Source organism: Eremothecium gossypii, chromosome IV, assembly GCF_000091025.4.
Source record: "Eremothecium gossypii ATCC 10895 chromosome IV, complete sequence".
NCBI classification, from domain to species: domain Eukaryota; kingdom Fungi; phylum Ascomycota; class Saccharomycetes; order Saccharomycetales; family Saccharomycetaceae; genus Eremothecium; species Eremothecium gossypii.
The window spans coordinates 735548-754040 of record NC_005785.6 but is presented as its reverse complement, the minus strand read 5'-3'; the positions used below and the strand labels follow the sequence as shown (position 1 = coordinate 754040).

The 18493-nt window shown below is 57.5% G+C and overlaps 10 protein-coding genes and 3 non-coding genes across 13 annotated transcripts; 6 read left to right on the top strand and 7 right to left on the bottom strand.

The window, feature by feature from the left end:
• Positions 1-89: 89 nt before the first annotated feature.
• On the bottom strand, positions 90-1316 carry RPN7 (proteasome regulatory particle lid subunit RPN7; the record flags this gene model as incomplete). The annotated part of the gene is made up of 1 exon (NM_209476.2): positions 90-1316. One exon carries the CDS (start codon positions 1314-1316, stop codon positions 90-92), a length of 1227 nt encoding a protein of 408 aa, NP_984123.2.
• A 239-nt stretch (positions 1317-1555) lies between these two features.
• Positions 1556-2185, bottom strand: ERP4 (Erp4p; the record flags this gene model as incomplete). The annotated part of the gene is made up of 1 exon (NM_209475.1): positions 1556-2185. One exon carries the CDS (start codon positions 2183-2185, stop codon positions 1556-1558), a length of 630 nt encoding a protein of 209 aa, NP_984122.1.
• A 707-nt stretch (positions 2186-2892) lies between these two features.
• AGOS_t0075 lies at positions 2893-3004 on the top strand. The gene is made up of 2 exons: positions 2893-2928; positions 2969-3004. It is a non-coding gene; the product is annotated as a tRNA-Pro (tRNA).
• Positions 3005-3023: 19 nt separating this feature from the next.
• SPO11 (DNA topoisomerase (ATP-hydrolyzing)) lies at positions 3024-4118 on the bottom strand (the record flags this gene model as incomplete). The annotated part of the gene is made up of 1 exon (NM_209474.1): positions 3024-4118. The coding sequence occupies one exon, from the start codon at positions 4116-4118 to the stop codon at positions 3024-3026; it is 1095 nt and encodes a 364-aa protein (NP_984121.1).
• A 143-nt stretch (positions 4119-4261) lies between these two features.
• Positions 4262-5680, bottom strand: AGOS_ADR024W (clavaminate synthase family protein; the record flags this gene model as incomplete). Its single annotated transcript, NM_209473.2, has 1 exon — positions 4262-5680. One exon carries the CDS (start codon positions 5678-5680, stop codon positions 4262-4264), a length of 1419 nt encoding a protein of 472 aa, NP_984120.1.
• Positions 5681-6038: 358 nt separating this feature from the next.
• On the top strand, positions 6039-8213 carry PET127 (Pet127p; the record flags this gene model as incomplete). Its single annotated transcript, NM_209472.1, has 1 exon — positions 6039-8213. The coding sequence occupies one exon, from the start codon at positions 6039-6041 to the stop codon at positions 8211-8213; it is 2175 nt and encodes a 724-aa protein (NP_984119.1).
• A 58-nt stretch (positions 8214-8271) lies between these two features.
• ANY1 (Any1p) lies at positions 8272-9345 on the bottom strand (the record flags this gene model as incomplete). The annotated part of the gene is made up of 1 exon (NM_209471.2): positions 8272-9345. One exon carries the CDS (start codon positions 9343-9345, stop codon positions 8272-8274), a length of 1074 nt encoding a protein of 357 aa, NP_984118.2.
• Positions 9346-9775: 430 nt separating this feature from the next.
• ADI1 (acireductone dioxygenase (Ni2+-requiring)) lies at positions 9776-10306 on the bottom strand (the record flags this gene model as incomplete). The annotated part of the gene is made up of 1 exon (NM_209470.1): positions 9776-10306. One exon carries the CDS (start codon positions 10304-10306, stop codon positions 9776-9778), a length of 531 nt encoding a protein of 176 aa, NP_984117.1.
• A 125-nt stretch (positions 10307-10431) lies between these two features.
• AGOS_t0074 lies at positions 10432-10503 on the bottom strand. Its single transcript has one exon. It is a non-coding gene; the product is annotated as a tRNA-Met (tRNA).
• A 700-nt stretch (positions 10504-11203) lies between these two features.
• AGOS_t0073 lies at positions 11204-11276 on the top strand. The gene has a single exon. It is a non-coding gene; the product is annotated as a tRNA-Thr (tRNA).
• A 105-nt stretch (positions 11277-11381) lies between these two features.
• On the top strand, positions 11382-13196 carry AGOS_ADR020C (ADR020Cp; the record flags this gene model as incomplete). Its single annotated transcript, NM_209469.3, has 1 exon — positions 11382-13196. One exon carries the CDS (start codon positions 11382-11384, stop codon positions 13194-13196), a length of 1815 nt encoding a protein of 604 aa, NP_984116.3.
• Positions 13197-13771: 575 nt separating this feature from the next.
• TIR1 (GPI-anchored mannoprotein) lies at positions 13772-14404 on the top strand (the record flags this gene model as incomplete). The annotated part of the gene is made up of 1 exon (NM_209468.1): positions 13772-14404. The coding sequence occupies one exon, from the start codon at positions 13772-13774 to the stop codon at positions 14402-14404; it is 633 nt and encodes a 210-aa protein (NP_984115.1).
• A 332-nt stretch (positions 14405-14736) lies between these two features.
• On the top strand, positions 14737-18483 carry PAN1 (actin cytoskeleton-regulatory complex protein PAN1; the record flags this gene model as incomplete). The annotated part of the gene is made up of 1 exon (NM_209467.2): positions 14737-18483. One exon carries the CDS (start codon positions 14737-14739, stop codon positions 18481-18483), a length of 3747 nt encoding a protein of 1248 aa, NP_984114.2.
• Between the last annotated feature and the right edge of the window lie 10 nt (positions 18484-18493).

Below are 18493 nucleotides of genomic sequence, written 5' to 3'. Positions count from 1 at the left end.
TTTTCCGCATATTTTGGTCTGAGTAATGCTGGCACATACCAGCGCATTGTGAACTAAATAGAATGGGAAGGGATATAGAGATACACATTTTATACTGAACGGTCGGTCCCCGTCAACCTGACGGCAGCGCCGTACCTTTGCAACTTAGTCAGCAAGCCGTCACCCTGCTTTATCAGTTGATGGTATTGTGCATTCTTGTTGTCTGGGCGATTGGTTTCTACAATGCCGTTGACGCGATCGATGATGCAATTGAGCTGCTTGTTGGGGATAAACTTGCTGAGATCCTTGTCCAAGAACTCAACAGAAACACCAAAGGTGTTGGCCATCGATTTGATGGACAGTGTTTTGTAGGACTCCAGTAGTTGGGCGTATACCTTGCGGCGCATCTCGCGCACAAAACAATCGGCGTGACGGTTGAGGTACTTGCAGGGCATGAGAACGTTGTCGTATGTCTCGAGCAGGTACGGGAAATAGCTGGAGTACTCCGATGTGTAAAGCGAGATGGTCAGCGAGGTGATGGACTGCAGCGCGGGCGTGGTGCTCATGAGCGACAGCAGTTCGGGGGAGTCGATGACCTTGGCCTTGAGATCCACACGCTCGAGCGCGTACAGGCCCGCCACGGATGCATAGGTCGCGATGTTCTCGTAGGACGTCAGCTCGACGCATGTGAAGGTGGCCAGCGAGTCCACAAGCAGAAGGGCCGCCTCCTTGAAATCGCGCACGGCCAGGCAGTGAATGCCCTTGTATGTTTTGTAGCGGTTGCGGCGCTCCCAGTCGCCTCCCTTTTCGATCATCGAGTTGATCTGGGCCAGCTTTTGCTTGACAAACACCTGGTCGTTGTAGAAGAACCCCAGCCGCGTGATGGTCAGCATTATGTCGATCTTGGCGCCCATCGACACCGCCTTGTTGATGGCCTCGGTCAGCGTCTCTTCTGCGTTCTTGCGGTCGCCGATCTGCGCGTAGTACTCGCCCAGCTTGATCCAGCACTGTGCCTTCTCCAGCTCGCCCTCGTCCTTCTCTTCGATCTCCTGCAGATGCTCCTTCAGCTCCGTGATATCCTGTGTGTTGGCGTCAACAAGCGAGTCGTACAGCGCCTGGTCCCATTCTATCAAACCACTGGGGAGGTATTCCTCGCAGAGGTACTTGTAGTAGGGGGCCATCTTCTCCTCCCGGATCGCCTTCATCACGAACTCCAACGACTCCGGGTGTCTATTGTGCAGTTTCGGCTGTGTAAGGAGAAAGGCATGCTCAGACACCTCATAGTTGGGTACTTTATTGACCGCTGGCTCCACATAGTTGCTTTCCTCGTCTGACATTCTCACTTCGCGCGCTCGCTGGCAATTGTGAGTCCTCCTGGGCTTTCAGCTGCTGGTGTATTCAGTTTGCCACCCAGTTAAAGCAGGTTGGTGCCGCGAAGTCCTGGACCATAGACTTCGTAGATAATTACCACTGGCTAGTCCACCGGATGGGCTGGTCAGCACGCTGTAGCGGAATAGTGCGAGAACTAAGTCGATTATGCTAGCTCTATTACGACTATATAAGCGATCTAGGCCCATCATACGTAGTTCCTGTGTCTGTCTTTGAAGAAGAACTGGACCATTATGGACTGGCCGGCGCTGACGCCAATCATGACAAGCGCGGTGAGAACAGACAGCCATACTAGACGAGACTCGGTAGACTTAACGGTAGACATGTTTCTCCACTCCCGCGCACGCAGGTAGGCCATGATCTTTGTGATGTGGTCAAAGTTCCGGTTGATCTCGTCGATGGAGTCGAGGGCGAGGAGATCCTCCGGGTCCTCCTTCTCGACCTTGCGTTCTTGTTCCTGGAGTCCGAGGGTGAACTCCACCTTCTTCAGCGCAGTGCCGTACGAGTTGGTGAAGCAGAAGGAGTACTGACCCACGCCCCACGAGTAGACGTGGAAGTCTCCGTACTTGCTGCGTGTGTCTGAGCCGATCACGTTGCCCTCGGGCGCAGTGATCTCGAAGTCGATCTCGAAGTTCCCGCCCGTCAAAACCTGGTACGACATCAGGATATGGTCTTGGCCCTCTTTCAGGTCAAAGTATACGCACTCTCTGGAGAATGCAGGAAGCATTACCGACATTGGAGTGCGCGTGGAGAAGTCGGCGGATACCGCCGCCAGGCCCGACAATAGGCCGATGAGAAACACAACAGGGTACAACATCCTAACAGCGAGTTCTGGGTGATAAGATGGTACGTAGTAGCTCTTGCCGCGCTATAAAGAACTGGCCAACAGCGCGATTGTCTTCGACTTCAAGGGCTGCTTCCAATGTTGAGGAGCTGGATCCCGACGAAAAAGTTAGACTCGTGTCATATTTCAGCCATTTTTTCAGGTGGATGCTCTCCAAGCCGCCCTTTCTGCAGAGCACCGAGGGTGATTGGACCGCTAGAGCGGTGGGAGCCCCGCCTGGGGCCATGCCCGTGGCATGAGTGTACGGTACTGCGCGAAAGCCGGGTGTTGCGGGCGCTTTGTATGGTCACGTGTAGATCTGTGCCGGCGATGATAACTTTGTGTTCTGGAGATATATAGAGGGGCGCGCTGCCAAACTTAGAAGCATCACCACCTGCGATGCCCGCCCCATAGTGGCTGGTCTGTCAGCCCGCACCCCTAGTGCCGGTACAGGCCTGCTGGATCTGCCGCGGCCTAGGTACAGTGCACCGCTCCTTTGCGCGGGTACTCACGTCCCGAAACTGAGTCAAGACCTCGACAACATGCTGCCGCTTGTGTGGCCACGCTGCTCTGGGCGGTATGCTACGTGAATCTGAAGGCAGATCTCGGCATGCGCGGATCTAGGTAAGATTTATATTGGTCGCCTGATCTGTTGCCGTGACTATATTGTTACATGCATTTTCCCTGCAAATAAAAACATCGGGCGTGTGGTCTAGTGGTATGATTCTCGCTTTGGGTAAGCGAAGTTGCGGTTCACTGCGGCTTAACTACTAAACATGTGAGAGGCCCTGGGTTCAATTCCCAGCTCGCCCCATTTTTTGGTACCCTTAGATTACATAATTGCGTTCATCTCGCCCTTCTTGAAGGACAGAAGCTGCCACTGGAGCTCTCGGCGAATACTCGCAGCCCCGCTGTTGCTGAGGTACCCACGCTCCCCTTCGTTGCATAGCGCAATGAGCATTTTCTGCGCCATCTTCCATTCTCGCAGGGACATGTCCTGAAGGGTGCACCCCTCGGTGACGGGATTGGCGCAGACGCCCGCGTCAATGAGATCCCTAATAAAAATCCCGCCGTAGTCGAAGCGCTGCATGCCTGGTGCGGGCGAGGCGCCGCAATATTTGAGCACGATGTCTATCCCATATGGGTCGCTGTCTGCGATTGCGCGCACAGCAACATTTCGGGGCGCGGAAGCGAGTAGCCTGTATAGGAAAACCCTCGTGAGCTGGTCGGGGTAGCCCTTGCCAGTAATGATGATCTTGTTACTGCAGTAGGCAGCCGCACGGGTGAGCCGATGGAACACGGCTTCCTTTTCGACCACGATCACCGCCTCCACAGCATCCCACTGCTTGCACGACACACAGGAGCTGTCAGAGACATATGGAATCAGGCCGACGCCCTTCAGTTCTTGTCCTTCGACCTCCAATGGTACTGGCACGTGGACCAACCCCTTCTGCGCGGCCAAAATGCGGAAGACACTCTTCTCGACGCCAAAGCACTGCTCCAGCGCTACCAGCCAGTCGACCACCACCTGCTGGCGGCCGTAAAGCTCCACGTTACCGTAGAATACGTCCCGCACGGTTGCAGTCTGGCGCGAGCGCATTCGTGTATGCACTGTCTTCAGCACGCTGACGAACGTTGCAGCACGCCTTGCGCCAGCACTCGTCGTCGAGCCCCGCGCAGGATACACGATGCGAGAACAACGGCCGTCGCAGCGCACCAGCTTTATGACCACCGGAACTGCATTCAACTGCATGGCATTTTTGATGAGGTCGAGCGCCATACCCACCTCGGCCTCGATGCGATCCACAGGTGTTCGTGGCCCCAGCTGGATCTCACGCTTTGCCGTATGCTGCAAGGCGTTCAACAATTTGCCCCGTGTGCCGTGTTCATCCATCAGCTCTCGCAGCGAATGTCTTAAACTAACCATCGCAGCTCTCCGACTTAAGTTAGTGGTTACTACTGAATGTACATTTGGGCGGCTAAATACAAGCACGAGCGCCAGCGGAAAAACAGACGGGACAAAACCCACCCGCTATGTACTTACAAACTACACAACCGTAGCCCCAGTGTTCACCCACCGTACTTCTCCTCCAGGTATTGTAGCTTAGAGAGTACCGAATCACTGTCCAAATAGCAGCCCTTTAACCAGCGCTCGCCGGTAAAGCCTGTGCGAGCATGCAAAATGCGTCGATTATTAAAAATGACACAGGTACCCTCCGGAAGCTTGACACGGAACTGGTTCTCTGGGTTGTTGATGTACTGCTCGAAGAGCCGCAGGCCGCGCTGGAAGTCCCTGAAGACAAAGCGTTCCGTCAGCTTCCCTTGCGGGGTCGATACCTCCGCGCCCTTTGGCTTCTCCCAAATTCCATAGGTGAACGGCTTCTGGAAGGGCGGGGAGTAATTGACGCACTTGATCAAACGGTTGAACTGCGAGCTCAACGACGTCCCTTCGCCGAACTCATGCTCCTCGATGACAGGCCGCGACCGGTAGTACCGCTTGTCGTCGCGGTTGTACCCGTAGTTGACCGGCATATGGGTGAGCGCATCATATGCGTCACTGTCCGTCTCCCGCACGTACCGCGCGGCATGGAACGCATCCGCAAAGTAGTTCATCCCCAGATCGGTAGCTCCGGTGGAGTTGCGGATGGCGTGCAACAGCTGCCAGCCCGGCACGGTCTCCAGATACAGCAGGTCCATGTGGAGCGGTAGGGGCACATTCGTGTAGGCAATGTTCTCGGCGCCCGCCTTGTTGATCACGTCAAACAGCTCGCCGTAGAACGTGTGGCGGATGTTGCCGATGCGCTCGGCAATCGTTTTCACATACCAGGAGTCCAGCTCGGAGGTTGTCTCGTCCGGGATGTTGGTGATGAACGAGATCCCGTACTTCTGCAGGTTCACCAGTGTCTGGTACAGCTTCCCGTCGCAGTCCGGCGCCATGAACGACTCGTAGTCAATCGACAGCAAGTCCGCAATGTTCGTCTTGAGCAGCTGCTTGTCCCACAGCACCGGCGGCTGCCGCGGCGTGCGCTGCAGCGGCTCCGTGCCGCTGTGCTGGTGGATGAACTCCAGCGGGTACGCGTACATGTCCCCGTCGCCCCACCCGATCTCGATCGCCCGCCCGTCCGCCGTCACCGCCACGCTGTGCGGCACCGTTGCCTGCTCGTTCGCCAGCACGGCGCCCGTCGTGAACAGCTTCTGGCTCGACACCGCGTCCACTGACGCCGGCGAGCGCGACGCGTCCCGCAGGAACACATTGCTAAACGCCACGGTCTGAGGCTCCTCCCGCCCGGGCCAAGTGTACGTCACCGTCGTTGAGTGTTTATTGAACATCGTGTTCACCACACTTCCTGCGCTGTGCACCTGCTCCCCCGCAGCGTCTGGCTGCTGTGCGCCCGGCCGCAGGCCCATTGGCCCATTGCTCTGCTTCCTCGCCAGCAGCAGGCCGCGTCCAATCTGCCTGGTCGTCTGGATCGCCTTGCTGAAGTGCATTTACGGTTTCTGCCAAGTGTGACCTATTGCTGCGATCTTGGCCCTTATCTGGATCCCCGCACTTATATTAATATATGCGCCAGTGTGGATGACTACTCACCCAGCCTTCCCTAAGAAACGCCACGGCTGCGAAAGCAAACCCCGTAGGTGGTGTGTAACCAATACCTCCGGTACCTGGAGCGGCTTGCCTAACCTATCAGACAACTCAGAGGAGGGCCTTTGTAGCGGGGCGCAAGTATAGCAATACGGAGCGAGGGAATTCGTCCATGGCGACGGGCCACTACATGGAATTCACGGAAGACCAACGGCAACGCTTCGAGCAGATGACCCAGGGAGCGCAGACGTGGTGTTAAAGAACATGCTAGGAGCCCGAAACTTGCGACCGTTGTGTTGCGATCGAGTGGTGCTGGGTAGCAGGCGGATCGGGTCGGGCATTCGATGTGGTAGCACTGAAACGGCGAATGTGGCCGATGAGATGACGCGGAACACGCTGGACAGCGTGTTGGCGACATCAGAGAAGCTGTCATCCAGTGTGCGGCGGTGGCCGCGGCCGCGACGGGCAGCCGCGGCACGCGGGGCCGGGAGCGAGAAGCACATCGTACTCACGGGGCCGTTCAGCATGGGGTTGCAGGAGGCAGGTGCAACAGAGCTGCCGCCGCGGCTGGCGCACGGGCTGGAACGCTGCCTGTTCCAGCCGCTGTCGGTGGTGCCGCTCCGGGACCGGCGGTCGGGGGTGTACAACTTCGAGCCCTTCATCGAGCGGGTGATCAAGGTGCAGGACTTCGACTTTGAGGCCATCGCAGACTTCGTGCCGCCCTCGCGGGACCTGCGACTGCTGGAGCGCGCCAAGGAAGGGCAAGCACGGTATGTATCGTCAACCAGTGCGATGTCTGGTGTGCTGTCGCACCTGCATTATCTGCTATCCAACTTCCGGCCTCTGAATGGTCGGCACCTGTCTGCGACGCTGCTGCGGAAAGACGCCCAGGTGACGAAGTGCTGCAAGATGACGTCGTCAATGCTGCTGCAGCGCCGGTCGCAGGCCCCCCCAATTTTCAGCTTGAGCTCAGACTCTTCTGCAGACCGCGAGATCATTCTGTCGCAGCTGGGCCATGCCCTTGAGGCGCTGCTGACGACGGACCAGGCTGACTTTGCGAGAATTTACGACAAGGGTAAGAGGGCGCAACCAGGATCTCAACCGTTGGGAAAGGGCCATGCTACATCCGCCTTTCGGTTCAACAAGCATGGTCGGTTTTTGCTTCGATCTCAATTGGATGCACACGACCCTAAGCTCCCTGGCACAGGCGTGTTCGATCTGAAAACCCGTGCGGTAGCGGCAGTACGACATGACTTGGACTATGTCAGCCAAAATGGTAACACCACGGGGTACCAGCTGATGCGACGTTCCGGGCAGTTTGAGTCATACGAGAGAGAGATATCCGAGCTCGTCAGAAACGCTATGCTCAAGTACTCATTTCAGGCGCGCATAGGCGCTATGGACGGTATATTTGTCGCCTATCACAATATCTCTAGGATATTTGGCTTTCAGTATATACCGCTCGAGGAAATGGACTATATCATCCATTCTTCGGCTGACAGGGCGGCGGCGATGAGCTTGACAAGAAGAGAGTCTGCTCTACAAGAGCTTTTTAATCCTGTTGAGTACGTCACCAGATATCGCTTTGAGAATACGGCGAGAGAAACAGCCTCGACGCTTGCTCAGGCAGAGTTTAACTATTCGATGCGAATTCTTGAGCATCTGTTTGATGAGATCACCTCATATTTCCCGGAATCTGTGCCTACCGTAAGAATAATGCTAAAGACTGTTGAACATAAGGATAAACCTCCCTCCATGGTGGCCATCGCTACCCCATTGGATACAAAGCAGTCAGAACAGTTAGAGAAATTCAACCTGCAAAGGGAATTCTTAAACAGTGACCCAGTATCCTTCACACGCCACGTAAACGAACTCCATGACTTCTATCATAGTGTTATGCCTGGTAGTGTCAAGTTTACAGTGTCGGTAAAACATAGCATGTCGCAGGATCAAAAACCTGTCTGGACAAGATCATCGGCCTTTTTCAAGCGGAATAAGGCTGACCAACAAAAGCTAATGGATGCGGCTTCCAGTGACTATTATGGGCCACATTGGAAGCATCCCTATTTTTTCAGTCCTGAAGACGTGAGCCGTTGGAATATACGCGTATCTATATCGAATCCAGTTGCTGCCAACGCTCGAGAATATGCGCAACTGCTACAGGACGATATTGCATTCTTGGACGGTCAGGCCGTTGTCAAGAAGAAAGAGACTATTTCTAATGGCAAGCACGGGAAGATGGCAACAGCTGCGAAGGGTAGTCAGCTCGATCAAGTATCCCAACTACAAGCGCTGTTAAGGGCATTCGGTATAAAAGGCCAGAAAGACGAACAAGTTACAATGGAGCGCGACCGGCGCTCGAAGAACAAGTACCTGTTAATGTGGGATGGCCAAAAACGGCAACGTGTTACGACGGACCCGAAGGATCTCACGCGATGAGATCTGACGCTGAAGAGGTAACTATTGTATTAGATATTAAGTAACATGCGTCCCACTTCTATACACTAAATGCCGCAGCTTCTCCGTTTGAGAGCAACATCTGCATCTCTATGCGAGGTGGTTCAGATTTCCTCCTGTACTTTGGAAAGTAGTACTTGTAGTACACGTAGATGAATGCAATATATATGTCCAAACCCATCTGGAACAATGCAAATAAGAAAAAAATCATGGATATATTCTTGGCCCCAAAGACTAAGTAACTGATTTTGAGAATATCGCCGCAAAGCCAGCTGACCAAAAGAATCAACTTAAAGCCTTGAACGCTCTTCAAGGTATGCAAAATTGAAATCTGCGGCAGCGGAAGTAAGGCCTCGATCAAAAGCCCTAGTGAGCCAATAAATGAACCGAGCCACTGGCCTAACCACTCCAAGTTCATCACCCGGGCTATAAAAAAGGTCATCAAGAACTGCCCGCACGTGAACCATAGTAGAAACAACCAAAAGTAGCGTGGGTTATTCCACTGCCAAAATGCGCCTATGCGCTGGTATCCCGGGTCGAAAAATTTGAGGAACTTGTAAAGCGCTACCAATAGCATCTTCTCCATGTAGCCTGCAAAGCTGTTCCAAGACATGGCCTGCCAGATGCCCTTCCAACCGGCACCCATCGAGCACAGGGGAAAAAACTCCTGCCACACGTCCTGTGAGAGCTGACCAAATCGCTCCACCGGCTTTAAGCTCTCGTACTTGTATTCCTCTGGTCGGTAGCACAAACTGGTATAGAGAAGGATCAGTTGGATGAAGATCATCACCAAAGACTGCCGGAGAAGTGCCACATCGTACGGCGTAATTAGGTAATAAGACACACGCAAGATGCTTGCGATCAGCATAGTCGCGCATATGTCGATGGAGAACCCTAGCGCCGTCTTCGATCGCTTGATGCTCCATACCGTCGTCCCGTAGGAGAACAACGGCGTGAAGCTGATGATGTTGTTGGCGAGAAATTGCACATCCAACCACGGCGGGATGTAAAACTGGTCGATACGTGGCCAGTAAGACCCGAAACCGGGTGCGCCTCCACCGAGTGCGGCGGCGGCTTCGCCCACGTCTCTACCGATCACCGTACTGTTCAACATTTGCACTCAGCAGCCAACCAACGTGTAACCGGTAGCTCAGAACTCGCCCGTGAAGTGCGTTCTAACTTGTGGTGCGTCGCGGTGGACCAAAATCCCCTATTTGACACTTTTACCAATACTGTCTGAGCAGATTATGTTAGCGACCTGCGGATCTTTTACCAACGGATAGCATTCATTCTTGTGTTCTTTGTCCCTCGTACTTGCGTCTGTGGCTCTCGCGGGTGCACGGATGGCTAAAGGGCCCAAAGACATGGCATCGCCAAAGCATGTGGCCGGGATACGACACAGCACCGGGTTCCGGGAGCGGAGGAGACCAGCCAGTAGAGCATGCAGCGGTAGGGTCGTGATGGCGCTAGAAGGAAGTTGCCCGTAATAGAACAGTAAAAGATCTTCGATACATACGTTGCCAGTGCGCAGCAGCCATGGCCCGCTATATCGCTAAAGAGGCAAGGTACTCCTTGTGGACTGGGCGTGCATCGCCTTCTGGGCGGTTGAAGGCCTGCCACTTCGGTTCGTCTTTGAAAAGGCGCTGGGCGCGGATGAAGTTGGACTCTGTCACGGTGAAACGGTGGTAGATGCCGGCGGGCACGATCAGTAGGTCGCCCGTCGTGAGTTTCACGCGGATCCAGTCGCCCGTGGTGGCGTCACGCAAGTCGAAGTAGCCCTCGCCTGCGAGGGCGTAGCGGATTTCCTCGTCTTCGTGCAGATGCTCTGTGTAGAACACCGCGAGCTTATCGCGGAACGCGTCCTCGGACGGAAAACTGGCCGGCGAGATGGTCACCTCGTCCCGGTTGCTGTAGTGGCGGGCACAAGCAACAGCGTCCACTTCATCCTGGCTGCGGCAGTGGCGGTAGAACACGCCTAGGCTCGCGAGGCGTTCCAGCGAGACTGACTTGCCGCTGTGGTGCGGCGCGCGGCAGTCCACATGGGTGTTGTTGTCGTGCACGTAGGCTTCCACCATGGCTGCAGCAGGGTGCGGGGCGTGTGGAGCATAGCACAAGGATTATATACGCGCGAGGGCGGAACAGTCATGCTGTCGGTTGGCAGCCAGCCGGTCACGCGGTATGGTTGTCCCCAAGAAAAAAATAGCGTCGCCAGGTTTCGATCCTGGGACATCAGGGTTATGAGCCCTGCGCGCTTCCACTGCGCCACGACGCTATAGAGAATGATAACATCGTGTCCTAATTTGTGCAACGTGTACCTAACATTCCCGCATGTGACCCTGCGTAGGGCTTGCAGCTCCGGGGTCGTAGCCCGGCCATAATTGTCCGGGCTTGGAGTCATCCTGCGGACTCTTGGCGCCACAGCGGCCGAAGTCACCGCACAAACGTAGCTGAGCCCTGGTCTGGCCCTTGGAAGCGGCGATGTGGTTCCAAGCTGCTGCTTGCGGCCCCTACCTAGGAACCAGCTTCTAGGTACGGAACAAGAGGTATTGTCCTTTCCGAGAACTGCAACCGCGCTCGAAATCCGCGGTTGGAACCCGGAAGCCATGACAACATGCCTAAATAACTATATTTTATTAGCTCATGCTTGCTGTGTTCTCCAACAAAATTATAATAAGTCTCTGTCGATCGCTTATATCCGATTTGCATCCTAGTGCCTGAAAAATGCAGGATAGAACCCAACAAGTCTTGGTCTAGACAGGAACGGGATGGGACCACGGACAGAAAACATCTCACCATTAGGAACTGGTTCATGCTGCCAGTGCCGATGTCGCCTGACGGATTTTTTTCCCGTTGCCGCGCCGAATTATGACGGCTGGCTCATCGCTTCTGATTTGCGAGCTAGTCTGGCAGCCCTAATCACACGCCTGGATCCGACTGTCACATACAGCTCAGTCTTTCTTACGCCCAATAAAGCTTCTATGGCCAAGTTGGTAAGGCGCCACACTAGTAATGTGGAGATCATCAGTTCGAATCTGGTTGGAAGCATTTTTTTTCGAGCCTCATGCAGTCTTTTTGGGCCTCGAGCGTACGCTGTACTTTTTGCGGAGGGGTGCGTCGCTACGCTACAGTGCGTAGCCCTCCGAGCGCACCATGATTCTACAGCGGCAAGTACAGCGCAGATGGCTACCGAGCTGCCGAGCATTGCTGGTGGCATGCGTTGCACTACTGCTCCTCTGGTGGGCGCGCGCGAGCTGGTCGACTCGCTCTACAGTGGCCAACAACAACGGGCTCAGGGCAGCGCTCAAATTCTCGCCCCTGTTTATGCTGGACACCGACAGCTACAGGTCGCCCTTCGGCGGGTGGGGCGAGCGGAGCCTGCGCATGCGGTGCAAAACGTACTTCCGGCAGACCTACGAAGTGCATAATGCGTGGGAAAACCGCCTGCTGCTCAGAAACGAAGACCAGTATTTCAAAGACATCGTCGCCTCGCTCGCAATGGAGCGCCTGCGTGTGTACGACGAGTGTTTCATCTCCGGCGGGCTCGCCGTCCACGACAGCATGCTCGAGCCGCTCACGCGCATCGAGCTGCGCACCCGCATGTTCCCGTTCCTGGCTCCATCGCACAGACAGGACCTCATCTGGCCCACGGTCATCAACGCGACCTCCGGCAGGCACATCCGCAGGCTGCTGAAGATAAGCACCGGCGAGCTCCACCGCATCCGCCCGGACCGCTCGTTCTGGTACAACTGGCGCGAGTTCGCCAACGGCAGGGGCATCGCCGTCGCGGTCAACGACGAGCTCGCCGACAGCTTCCAGGCCCTGCTCGCCGTCCTGGACCACCTCGGCAACACGCTGCCCGTGCAGGCCGTGCACAACGGCGGCGAGCTCTCGCAGCGGCGCTTCGACGAGCTCGTCGCGCACATCCAGGCGCACTCGCGCCAGCAGGTGTTCTTCGTTGACTGCACGCCCACGCTGCGCAACATGTGGCTCCGCAAGTTCGCCCGCGTCCCGCCCTCGCGGCTCGCCGCGCTCTTCAACTCCTTCGACGAGTTCGTCCTCCTGGACGCCAGCGCCGTCCCCTTCGTCCCCCCCGCGCAGCTGCTCGCGCTCCCCGAGTTCGCGGACACCGCCGCGCTCTTTTTCAAGGGCCGCGCCTACACCACCCAGCCGCAGCGCAGCTGCCTCCACAGCATGGCTCGCCTGCTGCCCTCCGCAGAGGAGGCGCGCCTCTGGCGCGGCGCCGCCGCCTTCAACGCGTCCGGCGCCGCCGCCGCCTTCAACGCGTCCGGCGCCGCCGCCGCCCGCGACGGCGCGGCCGCCGCGCTGCTGCGCGCCGGCCTTGTCGACGGCCTCGACCACGCGCTCGTGCTCGTCCGCAAGCCGCGCGCGCTTGCCGCCCTGCTCGCCGCCCTGCTGCTCGACCTCCAGCCCCGCGCGCCCGGCTGCCGCCCCCACGCCCGCAGCCTCTTCCCGCTTGCCCTCCACGCCATGGCCCTGCCCTACGCCGTCCACCCCGGCGCCGCCGGCGCCCTCGGCGAGCTCGACCCGGCCGCCCCCGCCGACTGCCCTGTCCTCTGCAGCGCCCAGCTCGCCCATCTCGACGCCGCCGGCCGCCTGCTCTGGGCCAGCGGCGGCCTGCGTCGCTGCCACACCTCCGACGCCCGTCGTGATTTTCGCGACAATGACGCCCACTTCCGCCCGGCCCCCGCCAGTCCCGACGGCCTCGCCGAAGCCCGCGCGCGTCCGCTCAGCGTCCACGCCTTCCTCGCTCCCGCCTCGCCCGCCGGCTGGACGCCCCATCCGGACTGTGCCCATACCACCCACTGCGCGGCCCTCTGCCGCCAACCGTCCGCAGACGTCATGCTTGGCACCCTACTCCGCTTCGGCCAAGCCGAACGCCGTCGCCACGCCGACCTGACACGCATATGGAACGACGCGCTGCCGGCGTTCCTGCGCCAGGCCTAGGCCCCTGGGCGGCTCCATCCGCCCACGGCCGCCGGCACGCCCAGTCGAGGTGGGTCAATACCGTAAACATCTCTTTCCTGATCGGGCGCCCTGCGGCCGGCTGCATGACCGCAGATGTACATGCGGGCCCACCGCATATGTAGGATCTGGCCAGCCGGCTACCCCTCCTAGCGCGGTGTAACGGCGCGCACGCATATATCCGCTTCTGGCGAGCCAGAAAAAGTAATAACGGTGTCCGAAAGCTGACATAACATGATTTTAATTGCCGCAGCAGCCACCCCTTGTGGCTCGTCGCGACCTCCGGCCGTGGGACTGTACTCCGCACTCCCCGCAGGAGAATGCCCCAGATTATTGTATTCCAAAGCGGAGAACAGAGCAAAGGAGCTCGCGCGGGTCAGGGCCTTTGCTAGTGTGGAGTTTGCTCTGGGATCCGATGCCGTGAGCTGGCATCTGGCGCGATGCTGCATCGCAAGGACTATATATATAGGGGTTTGCGCAGTTCTGGTGGTCTAATCGGACTCGCACACCAAGCAACATCGCTTAGAAACAAACCGATACCAACTCCCTCGCTCGCAATGAAGTTCCAATCCGCCGCTGCCGTCGCCGCCCTCGTGGCCACCGCTGTCGCTGCCGTCGACAAGCTGGAGTCGTCCTCGCTGGACGTGTTGTTCTCGGACGCCCAGGCGCACACCCAGGACTACATGGGCTTCTTCAAGCCCGTCGGCACGCACGACCCTCCTAGAGGCTTGAAGGAGGCGTTCTTCAAGCTGCTCGCGGGCAACTTCCCCACCGAGGCGGACTACGAGGCCATCGACTTCGAGACCGTGAAGAACGGCGTGAAGGACTTGCCATGGTACAACGACAGACTCGCCAAGCCGCTCGCGGCCATCGGCGGCGCCGCGGAGCAGCCAGCCAAGACCGAGGCCCCAGCCTCCTCGGCCCCAGCCTCGTCTGCGCCAGCCAAGACCGAGGCCCCAGCCTCCTCGGCCCCAGCCTCGTCTGCGCCAGCCAAGACCGAGGCCCCAGCCTCCTCGGCCCCAGCCTCGTCTGCGCCAGCCTCCTCGGCCCCACCTGCGCCAGCCTCCTCTGCGCCAGCGGCCTCCACCTCCTCCCACGCCGTCGCCACCAAGGACGGCGCCGCCAACGTGCTACCATGGAGCGCCGGCCTCGGTGTTGTCGTTGCTGGTGCCATCGGCATGTTGATGTGAGTAGGCTCGTCGCCGGCCGCGCGCTGAGCACGCTGCCCGGGCGCAACTAGACCTTTTTTTCAACAAAACAGCCCGTGGCCCTTTTGTCTGCAACTATTATACTTTCTACTTAAGTTTTCTTAGAGCCCCCGAACGAGACAAACGGGCGCGTTGGGCTCGCTATTATGTTCATGTAATTGATTTACATAGTTACAATTTTGATTATTTTGTCAGCTTTATGTGTGGGCGCGCGCAGCGGCGTTTTGCCGGTGGTCCCGTGACCTCTGGCGCGGTCTTTTTATGCGCTGGCCCCTTCGCGCGAGCATCCATCCCTCTTGCACTCGGCAGACAGGATGTACAACCCGTATCAGCAGAGCGGGGGGCCGGCGTACGGCGCGGACGGGTACGGGCAGCAGGGCTACGGGCAGGCGTACGGGCAGCAGGGCTTCGGGCAGGCGTACGGGCAGCAGGGCGGGGGGTATGAGGCCGGGCCGGCGGCGACGTACACGGCAGGGGCGGCGCAGCCGCTGCGGCCGACGGCGACGGGGTTCGTGAACGCGGCGGCGAGCCGGGGGCTCAACACAGAGCTGAAGATCCCGCTGTTCCGACTGTCGTTTCTGACTGCGGCGGACCAGGCGAAGTTCGAGACGCTGTTCCGGTCGGCGGTGCGGCCGGGGGCGACGACGATCACGGGGGAGGACTGCAAGCACATCCTGCTGCGGTCGGGGCTGTCGCCGTTTCAGCTGGGGCTGATCTGGACGCTGTGCGACACGAACAACGCGGGGGAGCTGCTGTTCCCGGAGTTCGCGCTGGCGATGCACCTGGTGAACGGCGTGCTGCAGGGCGAGCGGATCCCGCGGGCCCTCGACTCGAAGGTGAAGAACGAGGTGAGCAGCTTTGTGGACCTGATAAACTTCAGTGTGGGGTCGAACTCGCCGCCGCCGGAGGGGCAGAAGGCGCGGACGCCGTTCGACGCTCTGACGCAGGGCGCGGGAACGCTGCAGCCGCAGGCGACGGGCTTCATGCCGCCGACGTCGTTCGGCGTGCCGCAGGCGACGGGGCTGGGCTTTGGCCAGGCACCCATGCAGCCGCAGGCGACGGGCTACATGCCGCCGACGTCCTTCGGGGCAGGGCTGGGCGCGCACACGACGGGGGGGAACGCGCTGGCGTCGCAGATGACGGGCGGCCTCCAGCAGTACGCGGGCGGCGCGTTCCAGAACTACCAGGCGACGGGGGGGAAGGGCCTCGGCGCGCAGGTCACGGGCGGCTTCGCGCAGCAGCCTGCGGGCGCCAACCCGCTGCTGTCCCAACTGACTGGCGGCCAGGGCTTCCAGCAGCAGCGGCAGCCCACTGGCGCGAACTCATTGATGCCTCAGGTCACGGGCGGCTTCCAGCAGCCCAGCAACGCCATTGGCTCCCAGCCACCAGCGATGGGCATGCCACAGGGATTGTCCCAGGGGCAGTCCGTAGGGCTGCAGGCGCAGGCTACCGGCTTTCTACCACCATCGCAATTTGCGCCCACCGCGCCTCTTGCGGCTCAGAAAACAGGTTTTGGAAACAATGAAATATACAGTCATGCGGCCTTTGCATCTGGCTTCCCGGCTGGCGAGGATGATAAGCTCACTCCTGAGGAAAAGTCCTTGTTCTACAACATATTTGATACCTATGACACCGACAAAACAGGGCAACTACATTTCAAGGTCGCCGCTGAAATATTTAGAAAGTCGGGGCTCAACCGCAGCGAGTTAGAGCGCATCTGGAACTTATGTGACACCAACAATTCCGGGCAACTAAACAGACAAGAGTTCGCTGTGGGTATGCACTTGATATACCGGCGAATCAACGGTCACAACTTGCCGCACACTTTACCGCCCAGCTTGGTGCCCTCTAGCACGCGTATCTTGAACAATGTGAAAAACCAGCTCAAGGTCAGTTCTAGCAGCAAGAAAGAGCCTACAAGAATTGACGGTCTAGCTTATAAGAATAATGACGATGATATCTTGCCCAGCTTCAAGAACCGCAGAAAGACCTTCACTGAACCGCGGCAGTCGAAGGACAACAAAACCGTCGATGACCTGAAGAAGTTGGTTGAAGAAAAGCGTCGCAAGCTTGAATCTGAGAGGAGTCAATTATCGTTGAGACAGAAGGATCAGCAGATCAAGGATGAAGAAACGATGAGGCATGTCGACTCCCTGATGCACCAGATCAGGAGCCTTCCAATGAAGAAACATGCTGCAGTGCCTTCTGATATGAAAGCAAGGTTTGACTCTCTAACTAGCAGCATTTCGACACTGTTCAATAACATCGCGGAAATAGACGATGAAATAACCAATGCCAAGGTGCACTTGTACCGCTTGAAGAACCCATCATCTATCGTTGGAAGCGGGCCAAATGGTGAAGTCACTGAATATGACCAAAAGAAGGCAAGACAAAAGGCAGTTTTGGCTGCACGCATGGCTGCTCTGACAGGTACTCCAATTGAAACGCCATCTGAAGCTGACTTAAGAAGAGAAGAGCAGGGCTTAAACGAAGAAGTTGCTAAAATTAAAGAAGAGAGTAGGAAGAATCAGGAGATCCTCAATGACATTAAGAGTTCCATTACTGAAATCTCCGCCCCCATCAGTACATTCATATATGGGTCTGGAAATGCTGACAAGGACCCTGCTTATGAACGGTGGGAACTTGGAATTGGTTTGGAGCCTGAGGTCTGCGATTTTATTCGAAAGCTGAAGGAGACCCAGACTCAAGCCCAGGCACAGGAACAGGCGAGAGCACAGGAACAGGCGAGAGCACAGGAACAGGCGAGAGCACAGGAAAAGGCGAGAGCACAGGAAAAGGCGAGAGCACAGGAGCAGGCTAGGGTCCAGGAACAGGCTAGGGCCCAGGAACAGGCTAGGGCCCAGGAACAGGCTAGGGCCCAGGAACAGGCCAGGGCCCAGGAACAGGCCAGGGCCCAGGAACAGGCCAAGGCAGATGCCGCAAGCCGCGAGAGTACTCGGAGTCCGGAGGAATTTGCGAGATGGCCTCAAGATCAAAGTCCATCCCACCCTGGTTTGACAGCTTCTGTTTCCCCCCAGAGCCAGAGTGTGTCTGTCAGCAACAGAGGCACCCCCCAACTTGGTCAACAACAAATGGGATCCGGATTCTATTCAGACTACCAATCTGCTGACGCTAGAGCCGCTTATGTCAGGCAGCAATCGCAATTGAAACAGCCTGCCCCGGCTCCGACCAGTACTACTGACTTTAATAGTGAGGACGAGGAGGATGAAGAAGAAAGAAGTCTAAGAGAACAGCTAGCAGCTCTGAAATTGAAGAGAAAAGCCGAGAAGGAGGCGAAGCTCGCAGTCGGTCGGAACCAGACAGGGGCTAGTCAGGATCCAGCCGTCAGAGCTAGTCCAGATGAGTGGGACGAACAACCATCTAGGCCATCGCATACACCTGTGTACTCAACGAGCCCGGCAATGGCTAGTCAGGGAGAGCTACCAAAACAAGGTTCATCTGCACCACATCTTCATCCTACTACAACTGGTGACAGAAGTCCTTTCTTCAAGCAGAAGCAGGGTAGTACTTCTACTTTCGACTTGAAAGCCGCTGAACAACAGCGGCGCCTGCAGCGGGGCTTGGATGACGGTGATGGGTGGTCTGACGATGAGGACTCTTCCTCTAAGCCCACACAGCCGACAGCTACAACCTCTGCGACAGATATTCCTTCATCTGGTGCAGATTCTGGTGCAAGGGCGCCCGTTTCGGCCGCTCCCGCCTCAATTGTGCGTCCAGATGGCTCGACTGCTACACAACCACCGGTCGTTCCGTCGCCTCCTGTTCCGCAACCAGGACCTTCATCAGGCGCACCCATCCCCATCGCTCCTCCGTTACCCACTCTAAACGGGCAGCAAGCAGGCCCAGCACCTTCAGTAGCTCCTACTGGACATGTAGAGAGAGCCGCATCGCAGCCACAAATTAACGATGGTAATGAGGACGATGAGGACTCTGACGTCTTGTCCATCCCTGAGTCTGTGGAATCTGAAGATGGGAAGGACCAGTACACTACCGCGATCCCGGAGATTCCATACATCCCTCCACCTCCACCACTGCCATAAACGTGTATAT